The 20,250-nt window shown below is 24.5% G+C and overlaps 1 protein-coding gene across 5 annotated transcripts; it reads left to right on the plus strand.

Moving 5' to 3' along the window:
• The first annotated feature begins 42 nt into the window (after window positions 1-42).
• LOC122498768 (sodium leak channel non-selective protein) lies at window positions 43-19,610 on the plus strand. 5 transcript variants are annotated; one of them, XM_043606795.1, is made up of 29 exons: window positions 43-746; window positions 874-961; window positions 4,018-4,151; window positions 4,279-4,464; window positions 4,561-4,784; window positions 5,021-5,295; window positions 7,546-7,793; window positions 7,889-8,278; window positions 8,525-8,716; window positions 9,236-9,373; window positions 9,466-9,672; window positions 9,753-9,949; window positions 10,056-10,178; window positions 10,275-10,448; window positions 10,640-10,819; window positions 11,098-11,350; window positions 11,649-12,025; window positions 12,145-12,265; window positions 12,391-12,690; window positions 14,467-14,661; window positions 14,828-15,045; window positions 15,178-15,401; window positions 15,480-15,616; window positions 15,751-15,887; window positions 15,984-16,140; window positions 16,261-16,389; window positions 16,461-16,635; window positions 19,124-19,321; window positions 19,435-19,610. In XM_043606795.1, exons 1-28 carry the CDS (start codon window positions 699-701, stop codon window positions 19,306-19,308), a joined length of 5,412 nt encoding a protein of 1,803 aa, XP_043462730.1. In that variant the 5' UTR covers window positions 43-698; the 3' UTR covers window positions 19,309-19,321; window positions 19,435-19,610. The 5 variants fall into 5 exon arrangements, with proteins under 5 accessions (XP_043462730.1, XP_043462646.1, XP_043462813.1 ...); XM_043606711.1 differs by having other exon boundaries at window positions 19,124-19,610; XM_043606942.1 differs by having other exon boundaries at window positions 697-746; window positions 874-1,149; window positions 19,124-19,610.
• Window positions 19,611-20,250: the final 640 nt, after the last annotated feature.

Here is a 20,250-nt window from a genome sequence, read left to right on the forward strand (position 1 = left end):
TTTCGAATAATTTTACAATTGAAGAAATTCGCAAATAAACGTATTAGAGATTTTGTTGTAAGTATCTAATCATTTTTAGAGAGAATTCTGATTGACTCTAAAAATGATTAGGGAAAAAGTGAAAATTTTGTTTGGAAATCAGGGAAAAGTGAGAGAAAAATTAAATTTCTGTGGCAACCCTAAAAGTAGAAAAAAAGAATAATTTTTTTAGAATAAAATTGTCTCCTCTAAATATGATGGCCTATGCCAATGATTTTGGCGTTAGCCGAGTTTAAAGAAAATATTGATCAGCCCGGTTCGTGGTCCAGGGGGATGAGATCTGCGCGATGCTCATGCCCGGTTCGATTCTTCTCAGCTGGCTGCTCGAGTCACTTCACCATTTAAAAAAAAAAAAAAGAAAAAGAAATTTCTTCGCCGACACGCCGCCAAACATGTTGTTATTAAAAATGTTTATACAACGTTGAAAATTTTCAATGTTTTTATGAGAGAGAAAAAAAATATGTAGTTAACACGTGTGTTTTGCCTTTGTGGGCAGTTTCATTTTCAACTAAAAACTACTAAAGGAAAAGAGAAAAAGGAAAAAAAAGAATAAGAGAAAACGTTGAGAGAGTGGTCCATATGAATTCTCGTTGGCCCCATGTTCATCTTCTACTGGCTTTTCAGCCTCCTCTTGACCCGAAAATTTAAGTTTCGCTATAATGCGATTAAAATGCACCATCGAAGACAGGAAGATTACTTTCAACCCGGTAAGAAATTGCAAAAAATTAAAATTAATTTATTAGAACATTTTTATTCCTAACCAAATTTTATATATGTATATATCAAAGGCAGCGAATTTTTTCAAGCGGCAACACCCGTTTTTTTTTCTTCAAGGAAGCAACACGTTTTTTACGAATTTGGCATCAACTGGTCGCGTTTTATCGAAACACAACCCCCGGGGAAAGAAGTTTACCCAAGAAAAGTACGCTTCCTCCCATTCGATATAAAATCATCCATTTCGATGAAAGAATCGGATTAGACAAAAAAAAAATTAAAAATAAAATAATTCCATGAACTATACATAATAAAAATTAGATTTAAAGTTTGCAATTAAAATTTACAGCTAATGTTTTGACAATAAAAAACGGGTGAAATTTAAATTGGGGCGACGTGAGTACTTCAATTAAATGAATGTGTCTTTTTCTGTTTTATGGTTATTGCTTTTTCGTGTCGAATTGTTTTCTTCTTTCTTTTAAATTATAGCATATATATAAATAGCCGCTAACAATTTTTTCCTTTAACCTATGAATAAAAGTTTCTTTATTAACAAGATTATTCAAAAAATTAAACTATTTTTAAATTAAATTAAAATTAAAATCGTAATTATTGAAAAAAAAATTTGTTAATATTGAAAGACTTTTTTATAATTCCTATCTTTCGCACAGTGTCAAAAAATAAAATTTTAGTTTAATCCATTTTAGTTTTTGTTTGTTTGTTTGTTAATAATTGTTCTTTGTTTCTAAAAGTTTACCCTTTATTTGTGTTTAATATTATTGTTACAGTAAAGCCCGTTGGCACAGAGTTGAATATTTTCATCTCCAACAGAAACACGAGAACTAAGCAAAAATAATCTCTAAACTAATGAAAAAAAAAATATAAAAAATGAATTATAAAAATAAAAACTGATTATAAGATTTAAAAAGAAATGAAATAAAAAACAAACCTTAAATTTTAAAATTAAATATATTAAAATCTTTAAATTGTTTTGTCTCAAATATCTGTTGGAGATTTGTGCACAAATTAATGTGATGTAGAGTGAATCATTCATTGCTCTCCTTAATGTTCTTGACAAAAAAAAAATTATTTCGTGTAACAAAGGTGTTGTTGTTGAATCATCGTTTTTTATAGGTTTAAGGGAAAATATTTCCCTGCAAAGTTCAAATTTTACATTTTCAATTTTTGATCTAAAAGATCTAATACAAAAGTATAACTTCAGGCCTCGCACTCATTTAGAAATAAATTTCCCAAAAGAATTGAATAATTTTTAAAAAATAATTATCAAATTCTTCAAAAACATTCAATTATTTTCAAAAATAAAAAAATTTTCACAGGAATTCAATTATTAAAAACAGAATTTTCCTAATATTTTTCGAAAAAAATCAATTATTTAAATAGATTTTTATAAAACTCTTCGGAAATTTTCAAAAAATTTTATAAAATTCTTCGCATAAATTCAATTATTTCAAAAAAATAAATAATTTTTCCGAGAATTCAATTATTGTTTAAACATTTTAATAAAATTCGTTAGAAGAATTCAATTATTTTCACAAATAACAAAAATTAGTCTCAAGAATTGAATTATTTATCAAAAGTATAATAAAATTCATCGCAGAAATTCAATTTTTTGCAAAAATATTTAAAATTCTTTTTAAGATTTCAATTATCTTTATAAATAATAAAATTCTTCTCCAAAATTCAATTATTTTCAAAATTTTCAATAAAATTCTTTGCAAAATTTCAATTATTTTCCAAATTTTTCCTAATTCAATGATTTTTAATACCAACTGTTTTAATAAAAAAATTTCCCAAACGAAAATAATAATTAAAAAAAAAAAATGTTTATAAAATTCTTTGCAAACATTCAATTATTTTCATAAATAAAATAATTTTCATAATATCTTCTCAGCAATTAAATTATTTTTTTAAATTTTAATATTCGTTGCAAGAATTCAATTATTTTAAAAAAAAGTTTAATGCAATCCTTTATAATAATTGAATTGTTTTCAATTATAATTTTAATAATTTTTTTTGAGAGAATTCAATTATTTTTAATATAATAAAATTCTTCTCAGGAATTCAATTATTTTAAAAAAATTTTAATAAAATTCGTTTCCAGAATTCAATTATTTTCGCAAATAATAAAATTCGTCTCAAGAATTCAATTATTTATCAAAAGTTTAAAAAAATTTCTGTGAATTATGGTCAAAAATTTAAAAACATTCTCGTCAAATTTTCAATTATCTTTATAAATAATAATAATTCTTTTCCAAAATTCAATTATTTCCAAAAAAATTTTAATAAAATTCTTTAAAACGACTCAATTATTTTCGCAAATTTTTCGAAATTTATTAAAAAAATTTTTACAGGAATTCAATTATTTTTAAAAAATTTTAATAAAATTCGTTTCAAGAATTCTCAAGAATTCAATTATTTATCAAAAGTTTTAAAAAGTTCTTTACAGAAATTCAATTATGGTCAAAAATTTAAAAATTGGTATTTAAATATTTTATTTTAAAAAATATTATTCTATTTTTGAATGTAATTGAAATTATTAAAAAAATTGATTCGTCAAATTTAATTCTTCGATCTACTTTTTTACCACTATTTTTTGTCTTTAAGCTACTTTTTGCCACTTTTTTCAAAATTAATTATCGAGTACGAAGCCTGTAACTTATAATTCGTTTGCTTCTTTTTTTCGATGCGCCACTTACATTTAATAAAAATGTACTTAAACTAAAAAAAAATGATTGATTAATTTGAGAATAAATCTCGTTCTGAATATTATAGAAAACAGATTAGAATAAATTCTGAAAATTTTTTTTTACATAGCGACTAGAATAGATTTTTTCTAGAATTTTTAGCATATTACTTAAATAATTTCAATATTAATCAATCATTATATTTGTTTTCTAAAATATATTATATTAAAAATTTTTTTGAACTTTTCAGTGAAATTTTTTCAAGCATCAAATATTTAAATTTCATGTTGAATGTAACAGGAAAAAATAAGGATTTTATTTATCATCATCATCATCGTTAAAATAATTACCTTATTTTTTTCATTTCTTCTATAAAGAAACACATTTAAAGAATTTTCCTTGAAAAATTTCAAATCACAAAATTTTCTTCTCCGAAAATTTTTGTGAGGGAAAAATTTTCTCAAATATGAAACGAATTTGAAAAAAAAAATTTTTTTCTTGTTCTTGAAAAATTTATTATGTAATTTGAATTATATTGATAAATTTTGTCATTTTTTAGGCCTCACGATTGCGAATATAATCCCAATTATGATGTTGGGACGGAAGCAAAGTCTCAAAGGGGAGCCCGTCCTGGCCGATTATGGCCCGGAGGAGTTCCTCAATGAGAGCGCTGATATTGAGTGGGTGAACAAGGTAAAAACTTTTTTTTATTAATTTACAAATTGAGAAAAAAATATAATTTAAATTTCGATAGAAAAAAAAAAAAAAATTTGAAATCATTTTGAAATTTAATTTAATAAATTTTTCTTTTTCTTTTTAGCTTTGGGTGCGGAGACTAATGAGGTTTTGTGCTCTCGTTTCCCTAGCCTCAGTTTGTTTAAATACTCCAAAGACCTTTGAAAAAGTTCCACCTCTCCAGTATGTAACGTTTGTCTGCGATCTCGTTGTTACATTCCTTTTCACGGCCGAAATGATTGCCAAAATGCACATACGTGGAATAGTTAAGGTAAGAATATTTTATTTTTAAAATAATTCTTTTTTTTCACTCTGAATTAATTTTCTGACTAAAATCCTAATTTTTGTTCTTTTTTCCAATCAACAGAGAGACAAAGCTTATCTGAAAGATCATTGGTGCCAATTTGACGCCAGTATGGTTCTATTTCTTTGGCTTTCGGTTATTTTACAAATGTTTGAGATGTTGGGCTTCGTTTTGAAATTTAGTTACGCCTCTGTATTGCGAGCACCACGACCATTGATTATGATTCGATTCCTTCGAGTCTTCCTTAAATTTTCAATGCCAAAAGCCAGGATTAATCAAATTTTTAAGTATGAACATTTCTTTTGCTACTTTTTCGATTCCTTCCTTTTGTATCAAATACAAGAGTATTAATATTAATTGATATTTTATTACAATTAATTTAAATTTATTTACAATTACAATTTAATTACAATTTACAATAAATTTATTTTTAATTACAATTTAATTACAATTTAATTACAATTTACAATAAATTTATTTATAATATTTATAATTTATATTTAAATTTTTATTTTTATTATAGGCGTTCGAGTCAACAGATTTACAATGTGACGTTATTCTTTTTATTTTTTATGTCACTCTACGGTCTTTTGGGAGTACAATTTTTCGGACAATTGACAAATCATTGCGTTCTGAATACAACCGATCCGAAGCACATTACAATTAATAGTTTAGCGATTCCGGATACATTTTGCTCGACCGATCCCGAATCGGGTTATCAATGTCCCGATGGAATGACGTGCATGAAATTGGAATTATCCAAGTATATAATGGGCTTTAATGGATTCGACGAATTCAGTAAGTTATTGAAAAATTTTTTCACCTTCTGGATGTTTATTCCGATTATTCAGGGTTCGAACCAGTGAAAGTATTTAAAAATGCGGACTTTATGGACCAAAAATGAAAAATTACGGACCAATTACTGACAAAAATATAACTAGTCCGAGTCAAATAATTTTCGAAAAAGTTCTTTGACAATTATCAAATCCATTACTTTACAATATTCACTCTTACGAAATTTCAATTATTCGCAAATTCTTCATTTAAATATATATATATTAAAAAATAAAAACTCCAATTAAACATTTTCAAATTTCAATTATTTCTAAAAATTCACGCTATATTGCTTTTAATATTCAATTATTATCTCAAATTTTAACTGAAATTAATTTTCAAATCAATTTTTTTAGAAAATTCTACGAGAATTCAATTATTTAAATGCAAAAATAAATTATTTATTGAATAATTGAATGTTTTTTAAAATTTAATTTCCATAAAGAATTTTATCAACAAATTTTTAAATAATTGAATTCTTTCGACGAATTTTAATAAAATTTTTAAGAATAATTACATTTTTCGAGGAACTTTATTACAATTTTTGAAAATAATTGAATTTCTGAGAAGAATTTTATTGTTTTTGAAAATAATTGAATTCTTGTGTTGAATATTATTATTTATGGAAATAATTGAATTGTTGCGAAGAATTTTATAAAATTTTTAAAAATAATTGATAGATATTCTCGAAAAAATTGATGCCAATTCTTTTTTAAATAATTATAGATTTACAGTAAAGTTTTTACAATTTTTGAAAGTAATTAAATTATCGCTTAGAATTTAATTTTAGAAAATAATTGTATTTTGGCGCAGAATTTTATTATTTATAAAGATAATTGAAATCTTGACGATAATTTAAAAATTTTTTTTAAATAATTCAATTTCTGCGAAGAATTTTATTATTGTTGAAAATTATTTAATTCTATTGATGAATATTGTTATTTATAAAAATAATTGAATTTTGCAAAAAATTTTAGTAAAATTTCCCGAAATCATTTAATTTCAGGGGAGAATTTTGATATTTATTTGTGATGAATTTTATTATTTAAGAAAATAATTGAATTATTTTGGAAAATTCTATTAAAGTGGTAGATATTGAAAATCATTAAATTGAGAAAAGTTTTTTAAAATAATTGTATCGATTTAAAGAATTTTATTAACATTTTTTGGTAAATAATTGAATTTTGGAAAAGAATTTTATTATTTATAGGGATAATTGAAAATTCAATGAGAATTTTTTTTTTAATTTTTGACTAAAATTAAATTTCTGCGAAGAATTTTATTATACTTCTGATAAATAATTGAATTCTTGAGACGAATGTAATTATTTGTCAAAATAATTGAATTCTTGCAACAAATTTTATTAAAATTTTTAAAAAATTAGAAGTTTTGATATTTATTAAGATAATTGAATTTTTTTTGAAGAATTATGTTAAAATTCTTGACATAATAATAAATATATAAAAAATTCAATTTATTTTTAACAGAATTGAAATTAAAATTTTTTTAAAAAATGAGATGTACAGAATTAATTATTAAAAATATGAAAAATTCAGATTTTAATTTGAATCGTTTTAAAAATTCAATTAATTCTAAAAATTCACGCTACAATGATTTTAATATTCAATTATTGATATAAAATTTTTTAAATTGCATGTTTCTCAAAATTGAATTCTCATAAAGAATTTTATCAATAAATTTTTAAATAATTGAATTTTGTTGACAAATTTTAATGAAATTTTTAAGAAAAATTACATTTTTCGAGAAATTTAATTAAAATTGTATTAAAAATAATTGAAATTCTTCAAAGAGTTTTATGGTTTACGAAAATAATTTAATCCCTGTAAAAATTTTAATTATTTATGAAAATAATTAAATGATTGCGAAGAAATTTATAAAAAATTTGTAAATAATTGAATTCCTGTGAAATTTGTAATATTTTAGGAAAATAATAATTAAAGGTTTAGCGTAGAATTTTGTTAATTATTAAATTGAGGACAATTTTTGAAAATAATTGAATTTTTGCAATTATTTGTAATTTCTCTAAAATTATCCAAATTATATCGCACAATTTATGAACTTTTTATCATTTTTCAATCAAATTACGGGCTTTGCGGACTTATTTTTTAAAAAAACTGACTTCTACGGGATTTGCGGACCTAGTTCGAGCCCTGTGATTATTTTTGATTCCGATTTTTGATTTTAATTTTTTAGTGACGAGTATTTTCACGGTCTATCAAGCGGCATCGCAGGAAGGATGGGTTTTCATAATGTATCGAGCAATCGACAGTTTACCAGCTTGGCGAGCAGTTCTTTATTTCAGTACAATGATATTCTTTTTGGCTTGGCTGGTGAAAAATGTTTTCATTGCCGTTATTACGGAAACTTTTAACGAAATTAGAGTTCAATTTCAGCAGATGTGGGGTGTTCGGGGTCATATCAGTAACAGTACAGCATCACAGGTGCGGGAAAAAAAATTAATTTTTCTTAAGAAACTAAAATTCTTTTCTTAAAAATTATTGCCTATAACTGAGTATAATTTGCTTTTAATTTCAAGATTCTGACTGGCGACGAGAATGGCTGGAAATTGATAACTCTCGATGAAAATAAACACGGTGGTATGGCCTCACCTCTTTGTCATGCAATTTTACGTTCGCCTCAATTTCGAATGGTCGTAATGTGCATTATCCTCGCGAATGGCGTTACAACTGCAACAATGAATTTCAAACATGACGAGAGACCAAGATATACTTATTACGCCGCTTATTATTACGTCGAGATTGCCTTCACAATTCTTCTTGATTTGGAAACACTCTTTAAAATTTGGTGTCTTGGATTTCGAAGTTATTATAAACATTCAATTCATAAATTTGAACTTCTTCTCGCAATTGGCACTACTATTCACATCATTCCCTTCTGCTATCTTTCGGGTTTTACCTACTTTCAGGTATTTCACAATTTTACTATTTTAATAAATTTATTAATTATTTTATATTAATATTATTAATTATTTATATTATCTGATATTATTAATTTAATAAATTAAATTTTATTAAATTTTAACAATAATTTCAACAATTTCACAATTTTATCAAGTATAATAAAATCATTATGAAAAATTATAATTTTCCCTGAATTTTCCACGAAATAATTATTGACAATCATGAATTAAAAATTAATTTTCATATTTTAGGTTTTAAGAGTCGTGAGACTTATCAAGGCATCGCCAATGTTGGAGGATTTTGTGTACAAAATTTTTGGACCCGGAAAAAAATTGGGTAGTTTGATAATATTCACCATGTGCCTGCTCGTTATATCGTCCAGTATTTCCATGCAACTCTTCTGTTTTCTTTGCAGTTACACGAAATTCGAAACATTTCCCGAAGTGAGAAAAAAGAAATTTTATAGATTTATTATTCAATTCTCATAAAGAATTTAATCAAAATTTTTCAAAATAATAGAATTTTTTAGAAGAATTTTATCAAAATTTTTAAAATTATTATATTTTTTAGAAGAATTTTATTACTTATAAAAATAATTGAATTCTTGCGAACAATTTTGTTAAAATTTTGAAAATATAATTGAATTTTTTTGAGGAAAATTTAATTTAAATTTAATTAAAATTGTATTGAAAATATTTCAATTCTCATAAAGAATTTAATCAAAATTTTTCAAAATAATAGAATTTTTGCGAAGTTATGTATCAAATTTTTAAATGTAATTGAATTTCTACGAAGAATTTTATAAAAGTTTTTGAAAACAATAAATAATTACAATTAATTAGTAAATTAGTTAATAATTGAATGTTTTAAATTTTGAATCTGAAATTAGTCCAAAATTAAAATTAATATTAGATAATATTTTCTAGTTCGTTTAATAATTTCAAACAAATTTTTACTTACAGGCTTTTATGTCCATGTTTCAAATCCTGACACAAGAAGCTTGGGTGGAAGTCATGGATGAGACAATGGTGCGAACTCACGAGACAATGGCACCTTTTGTCGCCATTTATTTTATCCTGTACCATCTTTTTGTAACATTGGTAAATTAAATTAATATTCCACGAAATAAGTTAATTTCATCTCAAAACATTTTTCATATTTACATGAAAATTTTACTCATTTTCTTGTTCAGATTGTGTTGAGTCTTTTCGTCGCCGTAATTTTGGACAACTTGGAACTTGACGAGGATATCAAAAAATTAAAGCAACTCAAATTTCGTGAGCAAAGCGCCGAAATTAAGGAAACCCTTCCATTTCGACTGAGAATATTCGAAAAGTTCCCCGACAGTCCTCAAATGACTTGTTTGCATAAAGTTCCTTCAGATTTTAATCTTCCGAAGGTGAAAAATTTTTCACTAATTAATAAGTTGTTAATTAATAAAATTAATAAATACTAAAATAATTACTTTTATTTTTTCAGGTAAGAGAAAGTTTTATGCGACAATTTGTCTATGAAGTCGAAGATGAGGAAAATGAGGGAACGAAAAAAATTAGCGAGACTTTCGATTCGAAAATGGTTTATCGAAAACACAGACCAGTTAAAATATTGAACGATCCACCGAAAGTGAGAAATGTCGTGACTCCTTTGAAGAAAGCAGCAGTCACTTATATAATTAAGTAAGAAATTGAATAAAATTATTTATACTTATAATTATTTATTTCATAAACAGAAAACTAGGAAATTGTCAAGAATAAATTATATTTAAATTAATCATCGTTTCAGTGATTCAAATAATCAGAGATTAATGCTTGGCGATTCGGCAATGATACCAGTTCCTGGTAAAGGTTTATTGAAACCCCAAGGCACAGTCAGTAGTGCTAAACAACTGCGAATTGATCAAAAAAAGTAAGAATTAAATATATAAATTAAGTGCTAATTAAATTAATTAAAAATAAATTATACGGCTACTTGAATTTGTTCAATATTTGACTTTTTCTTTAGATCAGTGCGTAGAAGTGTGCGTAGCGGATCCATAAAATTAAAACAAACTTACGAGCATCTCATGGAAAATGGAGACATTGGAGCTATAAATCGTGTGAGTTCGTCAAGAAGTAGGCCTCACGATTTAGATATAAAACTTCTACAGGCAAAAAGACAACAAGCGGAAATGCGAAGGTTCGATTTCGTTTCTAATTTCATTTCAAAATAATCGAAAAAAAAATTAGCATAAAAAAAATTAATAAATAAAAAAAATAAATTAAAATATAATATAATATGAATAAATAAAAATAAAAATAATTAGTTTACTGTTACTTACTATTACTAATTATACGTTAATTATACTAATTATAATTGTTTAATTACAGAAATCAGAGGGAAGATGATCTTCGGGAGAATCATCCCCTTTTTGATACTCCACTCTTTGCAGTGCCACGTGAAAGTAAATTTAGAAAAATTTGTCAATTACTAGTATACGCCAGATATGATGCAAGATTGAAAGATCCTCTTACTGGCAAGGAGAGAAAAGTCCAGTACAAAAGTTTACAGTAAGTTTTTAATTTTTCGATCTAATTTTAATTTTTCTTTTGTCCTAAAGAAATTGGATCGACATAAACTAAAATTTAGATAAATTCACATTTCAACCGCAGTTTCTTTTAAGTTGCTCTCTAAAATTAAACTAAACTTTATTTTCTAATTTGTTTGAGCTTTAAAACGTTCACTATTTTACTATTAATTAGTAGTTTTCTACTATAGTTCAGATTTAGAGAAATGTTGCAACATTTTTTAACTTCCTTGATAAAAATATTAATAAACTTAACTTTAGCAATTTTCTCGGACTCGTCACATATTTGGATTGGGTAATGATTTGCTCAACGACCATGTCCTGCATATCGATGATGTTTGAAACTCCTAAATATCGAGTCATGGAAGTTCCCGCATTGCAAGTTGCCGAATATGGTTTTGTCATTTTCATGAGTCTCGAGTTGGCCTTAAAAATTCTGGCCGATGGATTATTTTTTACACCCAAGGCTTACATTAAGGACGTTGCCTCTGGATTGGATGTATTTATCTACGTGGTAAACTCTCTTTATTTGTCTTCTAATTTTATTAGATCGGATTATTTTTAATTGTAGATTTTCTATCAATTTTCTATTCACCTACAAAACAAAAAAGTAGGTACTTTTTTGTTTTGTGGGTGAATAGAAAATTGATAGAAAATCTACAATTAAAAATAATTTAATTGTTGCAAACAATTTTATTAAAATTTTTTTAAAGTAATTGAATTCTTGCAAATAATTTTGTTATTTATGAAAATAATTGATTTTTGAGAAGAAAAAAAAAATCATTTTTGTAAGAATTCCTTTTTTGTTGTAGGTGAGTTTGGTGTTTCTTTGTTGGATGCCAAACAGTGTGGCGCCAAATTCAGGAGCTCAATTTCTAATGATTTTACGTTGCGTGAGACCGTTGAGAATTTTCACTTTAGTGCCGCATATGAAAAAAGTGGTTTACGAATTATGCCGTGGATTTAAGGAAATTCTTTTGGTATCGACATTACTTTTTTTGCTCATGTTCATATTTGCGAGCTATGGAGTTCAACTTTATGGCGGTCGATTGGCCCGATGTAATGATCCGACGATTTTAAAACGAGAAGAATGCGTTGGAGTTTTTATGAGGCGAGTTTTCGTCACGAAAATGAAACTTCAACCGGGACAAAATGAAAGTTATCCATCAATTCTCGTTCCTCGTGTTTGGTAAATTAATTTTTTTTACTCAATCGGATTTTTAAATTTGAATTTATTAAATTTGTTATTATTATTATTAAATTATTAAATTTAAATTTCTAATAAATTGTCTTTGAATTATTTTGCAGGGCGAATCCGAGACGATTTAATTTTGACAATATTGGCGATGCGATGCTGGCTTTATTTGAAGTCTTGTCATTTAAAGGTTGGCTGGATGTTCGCGATGTATTGATTAAAGCTCTTGGTCCTGTGAGTATTGCAATACTTTTAATTTTTAATGTCATGTAATTTTTAATTTTTAAAATTTTTTCAAATCTTTTACTAAATTTTTCACTAAGTGAATTTTTTGCTAATTATTGTTTTTATTTTGCTAGGTCCACGCTATTTACATTCACATTTACATTTTTCTTGGTTGTATGATTGGCTTGACACTCTTCGTGGGTGTGGTGATTGCAAATTATTCAGAAAACAAAGGAACTGCTTTGTTGACTGTGGATCAACGGCGATGGTGTGACTTGAAGAAGAGATTGAAAATTGCTCAGCCATTGCATTTGCCACCGAGACCAGATGGCAAAAAATTCAGGGCCTTCATTTACGATATCACTCAGAATATTTACTTTAAACGATTTATCGCCGTAATGGTTTTGATCAACAGTTCACTTCTGTGCGTTTCGGTAATATTTTTATTTATTTATATTAATTTATATTAATTGAAAATTTTTAAATCCACTTGTTTACTATTCAATCTAACAAAATTTCGATTATTCGTAAATTCTTCAATTTTAATATTGAAAAATAAAAACTTCAAAAACTAAAAAAATTCAATGAAACTTTTCCAAAAAAAATTATTCAACAGAATTTTTAGTTGAAAGTATGAAACATTCGAATTTTCAAAAATGTTAAGTTGAAACCTTTTAAACATTAAAGTATTTCTAAAAATTCACGCCATAATGCATCTAATATTCAATTATAATCTAGAATTTTAACTGAAATTAATTTTTAAATCAATTTTTATTATAAAATTCTACGAGAATTCAATTATTTAAAAACAAAAATAAATAATTTATTGAATAATTGAATGTATCTTAAAACTGAATTTCCTTAAAGAATTTTATCAACAAATTTTTAAAATAATTGCATTTTTTGACGAACTTTAATAACATTTTTAAGAATAATTACATTTTTCAAGAAATTTGATTAAAATTGTATTAAATAATTGAGAATTCCTGAGAAAAATTTATTATTTATGAAAATAATTAAACTTTTTTGAAAACTTTATTATTCATGAAGATAATTGAATTTCTGTAAAATTTTTACTATTTCCGAAAATAATTAAATTTTTGCATAGAATTTTATATTAATATTTTTGAAAAATTTTGGGAATTTTTGAAAATAATTGAAATTTTATCAAGACATTTATTAAAATTTTTGCAAAATTTCAGCGAAGAATTTTGCTATTTATATAGATAATTGAAATCTTGACGAAAATTTAAAAAAAAAATTTTAAATAATTGAATTTCTGCAAAGAATTTTATTAATTCTGAAAATAATTGAATTTATGTGATGAATATTGTCATTTATGAGAATAATAGAATATTGAAATGAATTTTATTAAAATTCTTGAAAATAATTAAATTTTCGCAAAGAATTGTGCTATGTTTAAAGATAATTGAAATATTGTCGAGAATTTTTACTGGGATTCAATTATTTTTATAAATAATAACATGCTTTTTAGAAAATTCAATTATTTTCATAAATAATGAAACTCATAGCATAATTTCAAATTTTTTTATATACAGTAATTAAATATTGAAGTTATAAATGTTTTGAATAAAATTTTCAATTAAATTCCTTAAAAAATGCAATTATTCTTAAAAATTTTATTGAAATTGCATGAAGAATAATTGAATTCTTGACAAGAATTTTATCAAAATTCTTTAAATTATTAAATTTTTAAGATGAATTTTATTATTTTTTAAAAATAATTGAATTGCTGCCAAGAATTTTATTACAATTTTTGAAAGTAATTGAATTCCTGCAAAGAAATTTGTTATATATGAAAATAATTGATTTTTTGCAAAGAATTTTATTAATTTTGAAAATAATTGAATTCTTGTGGTGAATATTGTTTCTTATGAAAATAATTGAATTCTGCAATGAATTTTATTAAAATTCTTAAAAATAATTGAATTTTCGCAAAGAATTTTTCTATGTTTAAAGATAATTAAAATGTTGATGAGAATTTCTTTTTAAAATAACTGAATTTCGGCAAAGAATTTTGAATTATTTATTAAAATAGTTGAATTCTTTAAAAGAATTGCGTTAAAATTTTTGAAATTGAAACTATTATTTCAACAGAATTAAAATTAAAATTCTTAAAAAAAAATATATATTCTTTTAAATTCTAAGCTCTGTTCAAGATTTTTTATTGCAATGTAATCAATTTTTAGTGGAGAATCGAGGAAAAGCACACTGGAGCCCTGGCGACTGTTTCGACAGTTTTGACCCTCGTCTTTCTCGTCGAAGTTGTAATGAAGAATATTGCCTTTACTCCACGGGGTTATTGGCAATCGAGAAGAAATAGATATGATTTATTGGTGACAGTTGTGGGCGTTATTTGGATTGTTATTCATGGTACAATGAAAGTAAGTTATCAAGTAAATTATCAACAAATTATCAAATTATTCATCAATAATCTATCAAATTATTTCATCAATAAATCTATCAAATTATAAACATTAAGATGAAGAAGAAAAATTAAGTTTTAAAACAAATTTGAAAAGAGAAATTAATAATTAATTTTACTTTCAGAATGATCTCTCCTACGTGATTGGCTTTATGGTCGTGATTTTGAGATTTTTCACCATCACTGGCAAGCATACAACTTTAAAAATGTTAATGTTAACAGTTGGCGTTTCCGTTTGCAAAAGTTTCTTCATTATATTCGGAATGTTCCTGTTGGTATTTTTTTACGCTTTGGCGGGGACAATTTTATTTGGCACCGTCAAGTACGGCGAAGGAATAGGACGGCAAGTATAATCTGATTGATTTCTCTCCTATTTTATTTGATAGAGATTTCTGTTTCTTTATACAAAAAAAAATTTTTTTTCGCAAATATTTCTATTAATTAAATTAAATTAAATAATTGTTTTTTTCTTTAGTCGAGCAAATTTCGAATCGCCAGTCACTGGAGTTGCGATGTTATTTCGAATAGTTACCGGCGAGGATTGGAATAAAATTATGCACGATTGCATGGTTCAACCACCGTATTGTACTCCGGCTCCAAATTATTGGGAAACAGATTGTGGAAACTTTCATGCCTCATTAATTTATTTTTGTACATTTTACGTCATTATTACCTATATTGTTTTAAACTTATTGGTGGGTGAGTAAACAATTTTTTTTTAAATTGAAAACAACAATATAATAAAGACAAACAGAAAACAATTAAACTATTTTCCAGCTATTATCATGGAGAACTTTTCGCTGTTTTATTCGAATGAAGAAGATGCTTTATTGTCGTACGCGGACATAAGAAATTTTCAAAATACATGGAATGTGGTTGACATTCATCAACGTGGAGTTATTCCCGTTAGAAGGGTAAAATAGTTTTATTAAAAATAAATATTTAATCATTATTTTTTCATAGGAATTATGATTTCCAAAAATTTATTGACAAAAAAATTTGAAACTGAGGAGCGTCTCTTCAAAACTGATTTTTGCTTTCTTTTCAGGTAAAATTTATTCTTCGTTTATTAAAAGGCAGATTGGAAACAGATCCACAAAAGGATAGATTGCTTTTCAAGTACATGTGTTATGAACTTGAACGACTTCACAATGGTGAAGATGTTACATTTCATGATGTTATCAAGTAAGTTTTATATTTTTGAGATATTTTTCTTTTCTTTTGATACACTTTTATTATAATTAGAAAATAATTTTGATTTGAACAAATTTTTCTACACAGTATGCTATCCTATCGTTCAGTGGATATAAGAAAAGCTCTGCAACTTGAGGAATTGCTGGCACGAGAAGAATTCGAATACATAATTGAGGAAGAAGTGGCAAAGCAAACCATAAGAACGTGGCTTGAGGGATGTTTGAAAAAAATTCGAGCCGTCGGGGTAAGAAAAAGAAAAAAGCTAATAAATTGAAATAATAATAAAGATTAAACAAAGAAATAATAATAAAGACTAAACAAATAAATAATAAAGAAACTAATAAAAAAAATTTTTTTTAAACAGAAACAGCAGAACAGTCTTATCGATGGATTAAGAGCAACAAATGATGCTGCAGCGCAACAACAGGACCACGTCGAGGAAAAAGTGAAAGAAACAAAGGAAGATCATCGAGAGGAAGAACCAGAGCAAAAAGTAATGATTCCCAACCTCTATTGTAAGCGGAAAAATTGAAAAATACTAAAAGAATAAATTTTTTTCGCCAGGAAAACGAAGGTCTAAGGCATCGAATGAAGAAACCGGTGGTACTCCCAAGATCCGACAGTATTGAAAGTAGTTCCGGGAGAAAATATTTAGCTCCTACATTATCGGATCCAGCTTCAGTGAGAACTGAGAAAGAGAAGATGGCAGTGTACAAGAAGAGAAACAACAGACCTCCTCGTAAGTTTTTCTCTCTTTTAATATTGTCAAGAACTAGAATTTCATAGACAATGATAATCAATGTTGGGACAAAAATTTAATTTTCTTTTTCCCTGATTTCTAGACAAAATTTTGACATTTTCTCTCAACTTAAAGAATATTCTGAGCCACTAGAAAAATTATTAGATACTTAAAAAAAATTCTCTAATACGTTTATTTGCGAATTTTTGAAATTGTAAAATTATTCGAAAACATCAATAACTTCTTTTTTAAATAAATATTTAATCATTATTATTTTTTCCGTAGAAATTAAAATTCTTCAAAACATTCAAATTCAAAGGTTTTTGAAATTCAACAACTAAGATAATAATGAAAGATCATTATTTTATATTATAAGAAAATTGTTACAGTAACTTCTTCGAAATTATTTTCATCAATGCAATTCAAATATTATTTTCTAGAATTTTTAACTAAAATTCTTCTTTACTTTAATAATTTTTGACAAAGTTCTTTACGAAATTTCAAAATTCTCGGAAACTCTTCACACTTAAATATTTGAATATAAAAACTTGCCGTTATTTCAACAGAATTGTAATTAAAATCTTTAAATGAAAAATAATTTATAAAATTCTACGCAAAAAAATCAATTATTTTCGTAAAGAACAAAATTTCTTGCAGGAATTCAATTGTTTTTTAAAAATTTTAATACAATTGTTTGCAATAATTCAATTATTTTTATAAATAATAAAATTCTTCTAAAAAATTTAATAATTTTGATAAAATTCTTCGCAAGAATTTCAATTCTTTTTATAAAATAATAAAATTTTACTAAAAAATTTAATAATTTAAAGAATTTTGATAAAATTCTTACAAAGAATTCAATTATTTTCAAAAATAACAAAATTCTTTGCAGGAATTCAATTATTTTCAATATAATTTCAATAAAATTTCTCAAAGAAATTGAATTTTTTTTTAATAATTTTAATAAAATTGTTCGCAAAAATTTCAATTATTTTTATAAAATAATAAAAATTTTCTAAAAAACTTAATAATTGAAAGAATTTTGATAAAATTCTTACAAAGAATTTTGATAAAATTCTTACAAAGAATTCAATTATTTTCAAAAAATAACAAAATTCTTTGCAAGAATTCAATTATATTTTCAATACAATTTCTCAAACAGAATTGTAATTAGAATTTTTCAATGAAATTAATCTGACAGAATTGTTAATTAAAAATATGGAGAATTCAGATTTTCCAAGATTTTAATTTGAAACCCTTTCAAAATTCAATTATTTCTAAAAACTTTTGAATAATTGAATTTTTTTGACGAATTTTAATAAAATTTTTAAGAATAATTACATTGTTCATGGAATTTGATTTAAATTGTATTATAAATAATGAGAATTCTGCGTTGAGTTTTATTATTTATGAAAATAATTGAATTCTTGAGAAGAATTTTATTATTTATGAAAATAATGGAATTATGTATTGCGAAAAAATTTATAAGTAATTGGATTCTATTGAAATTTTTATTATTTATGAAAAGAATTAAATTTTTTGGTAGAATTTCATCAAAACTTTTTTTTAAATAATTGAATTTTCTTGGAAAAATTTAATAAAATTGTAGATATTGAAAATCATTTGAATTGAGAGGAAAATTTTTGAAAATATTTAAAATTTTAACAAGAATTTTATTAAAATTTTGGAAAATAATTAAATTTTGTAGAAGAATTTTATTATTTATAAAAACAATTGAATTCTTGAAAAATTTTTTTAATTATTTATAAAAATAATTGAATTGTTGCGGAGAATTTTATTAAAAATTTTGAAAACAATTGAATTTCTTCGAAGAATTTTGCTAATTATAAAGATAATTAAATTCTTGTGATGAATATTGTTATTTATGAAGAAAATGAAATTTCGCAAAGAATTTTATTAAAATTCCTAAAAATAATTGAATTTCTGGGAAGAGTTTTGATATTTATCAAGATAATTGAATTCTTCCGAAGAATTATGTTAAAATTTTTGAAATAATATTAAATATATATTAAAAAATTCGACTTATTTCAACAGAATTGAAATTAAAATTGTTCAATAAAAAAATTAGTTCTACAAAATTGTTGAATAAAAGTATGAAAAATTTGAATTTTCCAAAGGATTTGAATTTGAAACCTTTTTAAAATTCAATTATTTTTTTCTAGAGATTTTAACTAAAATTCTTCTATATATTTTTAATAATTAATTAAATATATATTAAAAAATTTAACTTATTTCAGAAGAATTTAAATTATTAAAATTTCTCAAAAATCTAAGTTGTTTAAAATTTCTTCTTAAATTCATTAAAAATTAATAATCAATCTTTTACTAATTTTTAAAAACTATTTGTCCGAATGTTTTCGTTTCATTCTCCTTTAGTATAATTAAAAATTGAAATTTTATAAAATTTAAATAATAATAATTTCGAAAATAGAAAAAATGTCCTAACTTGAAAAATACTAATTTTCAGCTGTAGTAAAAAATAATTTACCACATCTCACAGAGGGAAGTGAACAAAGTCGACAGACGAAGGAAATATTTAGTGCAAAATCTTCTCCACCAAAAGTATCAAATATCGTCACAGAAGTTCGCGATTGGTGGCGTGAACAAATTGCATATACTACTGATACCAGTGACGAGGACGATGATTTATAGTCAAATTTATAAGGTTTGTAAATATTTTTTTTTTAAAAGTCACTTAGGATTTTTAATCATCAGTATTTAAAAAAAGAAAAAGAACTAAAAAAATTTCTATATTGAAAAGTGGATTTAAAATTTCAGTGTCGGGTAATGTTTTTTAAAAAAAGTACACTGTAAATTTTCTTCACGCCCTGAAAATATATTTTCCTGGCCTTGACAAATATTGGCCTATTAAAATAAAATTTACATCTCCCGAGAGAATTTATAAAAGAAAAGAACGAATTTATTAAAACGAAACTATTTAAATTTACGGGGAAAAAAAGGAAGCAAATTTTTTAAATCAAGAAACTTTTTTTTAAAAAAAAGAAAAAAATCAGGGAATAGGCGACTGTTAAGTTTTTACTTTTTAGAATTATTTTAAAAATCAAGTGTGCATCGAAAGAATGAAAATTTAGCGAAGTTAATGTTAACATTGTAATATATAGAATAGTAGACGTAGGTGTGTGGAATTTTTTTACAAAAAAAAACTAGATAGAAATATTGTTAATGTTTAAAAAAAAAAGAAACGGAAAAGTATTAAAAGGAGAAAATAGTTAGTACAAGAATAAAATTAAAAATACATTTCACAAAAGAAACGAAAAAATAAAAATTTAGACAGCGACATTTATCTATTTCTGCGAGAAAGAAAATAATCATAAAAATTAATCTAAAAGAAAATTTTTTTTTTATAATTTAACGAAAGAAATTTGTGAAAAGACGTCAAAAAGTATGACAAAGAATAGAATGAATTAATGAAAAGGAGATAATAATCGAAAACCTGGAGTGTACAAGAGAAATGGTTAATAACGTCGCCTTAGATATTTACCTACTTTAAAAATACCGAAGTTATTAAAAGAACAAAAAAGTGAACTTTGTTGTCTCGCAACAATTTTCGAATGATCTATTTTTCACGAAATT

Source organism: Leptopilina heterotoma, unplaced genomic scaffold (genome assembly GCF_015476425.1).
Source record: "Leptopilina heterotoma isolate Lh14 unplaced genomic scaffold, ASM1547642v1 Lhet_0, whole genome shotgun sequence".
Lineage (NCBI taxonomy): Eukaryota > Metazoa > Arthropoda > Insecta > Hymenoptera > Figitidae > Leptopilina > Leptopilina heterotoma.

What these genes read in the sequence shown, in the direction of transcription:
- LOC122498768 (XM_043606711.1), top strand. Translation starts at nt 699, where the DNA reads ATGCGATTAAAATGCACCATCGAAGACAGGAAGATTACTTTCAACCCG. An exon ending in ACATACGTGGAATAGTTAAG is followed by an intron (nt 4,465 to 4,560) that starts GTAAGAATATTT and finishes TCCAATCAACAG; the next exon opens with AGAGACAAAGCTTATCTGAA. An exon ending in AATTCGAAACATTTCCCGAA is followed by an intron (nt 8,717 to 9,235) that starts GTGAGAAAAAAG and finishes TTTTACTTACAG; the next exon opens with GCTTTTATGTCCATGTTTCA.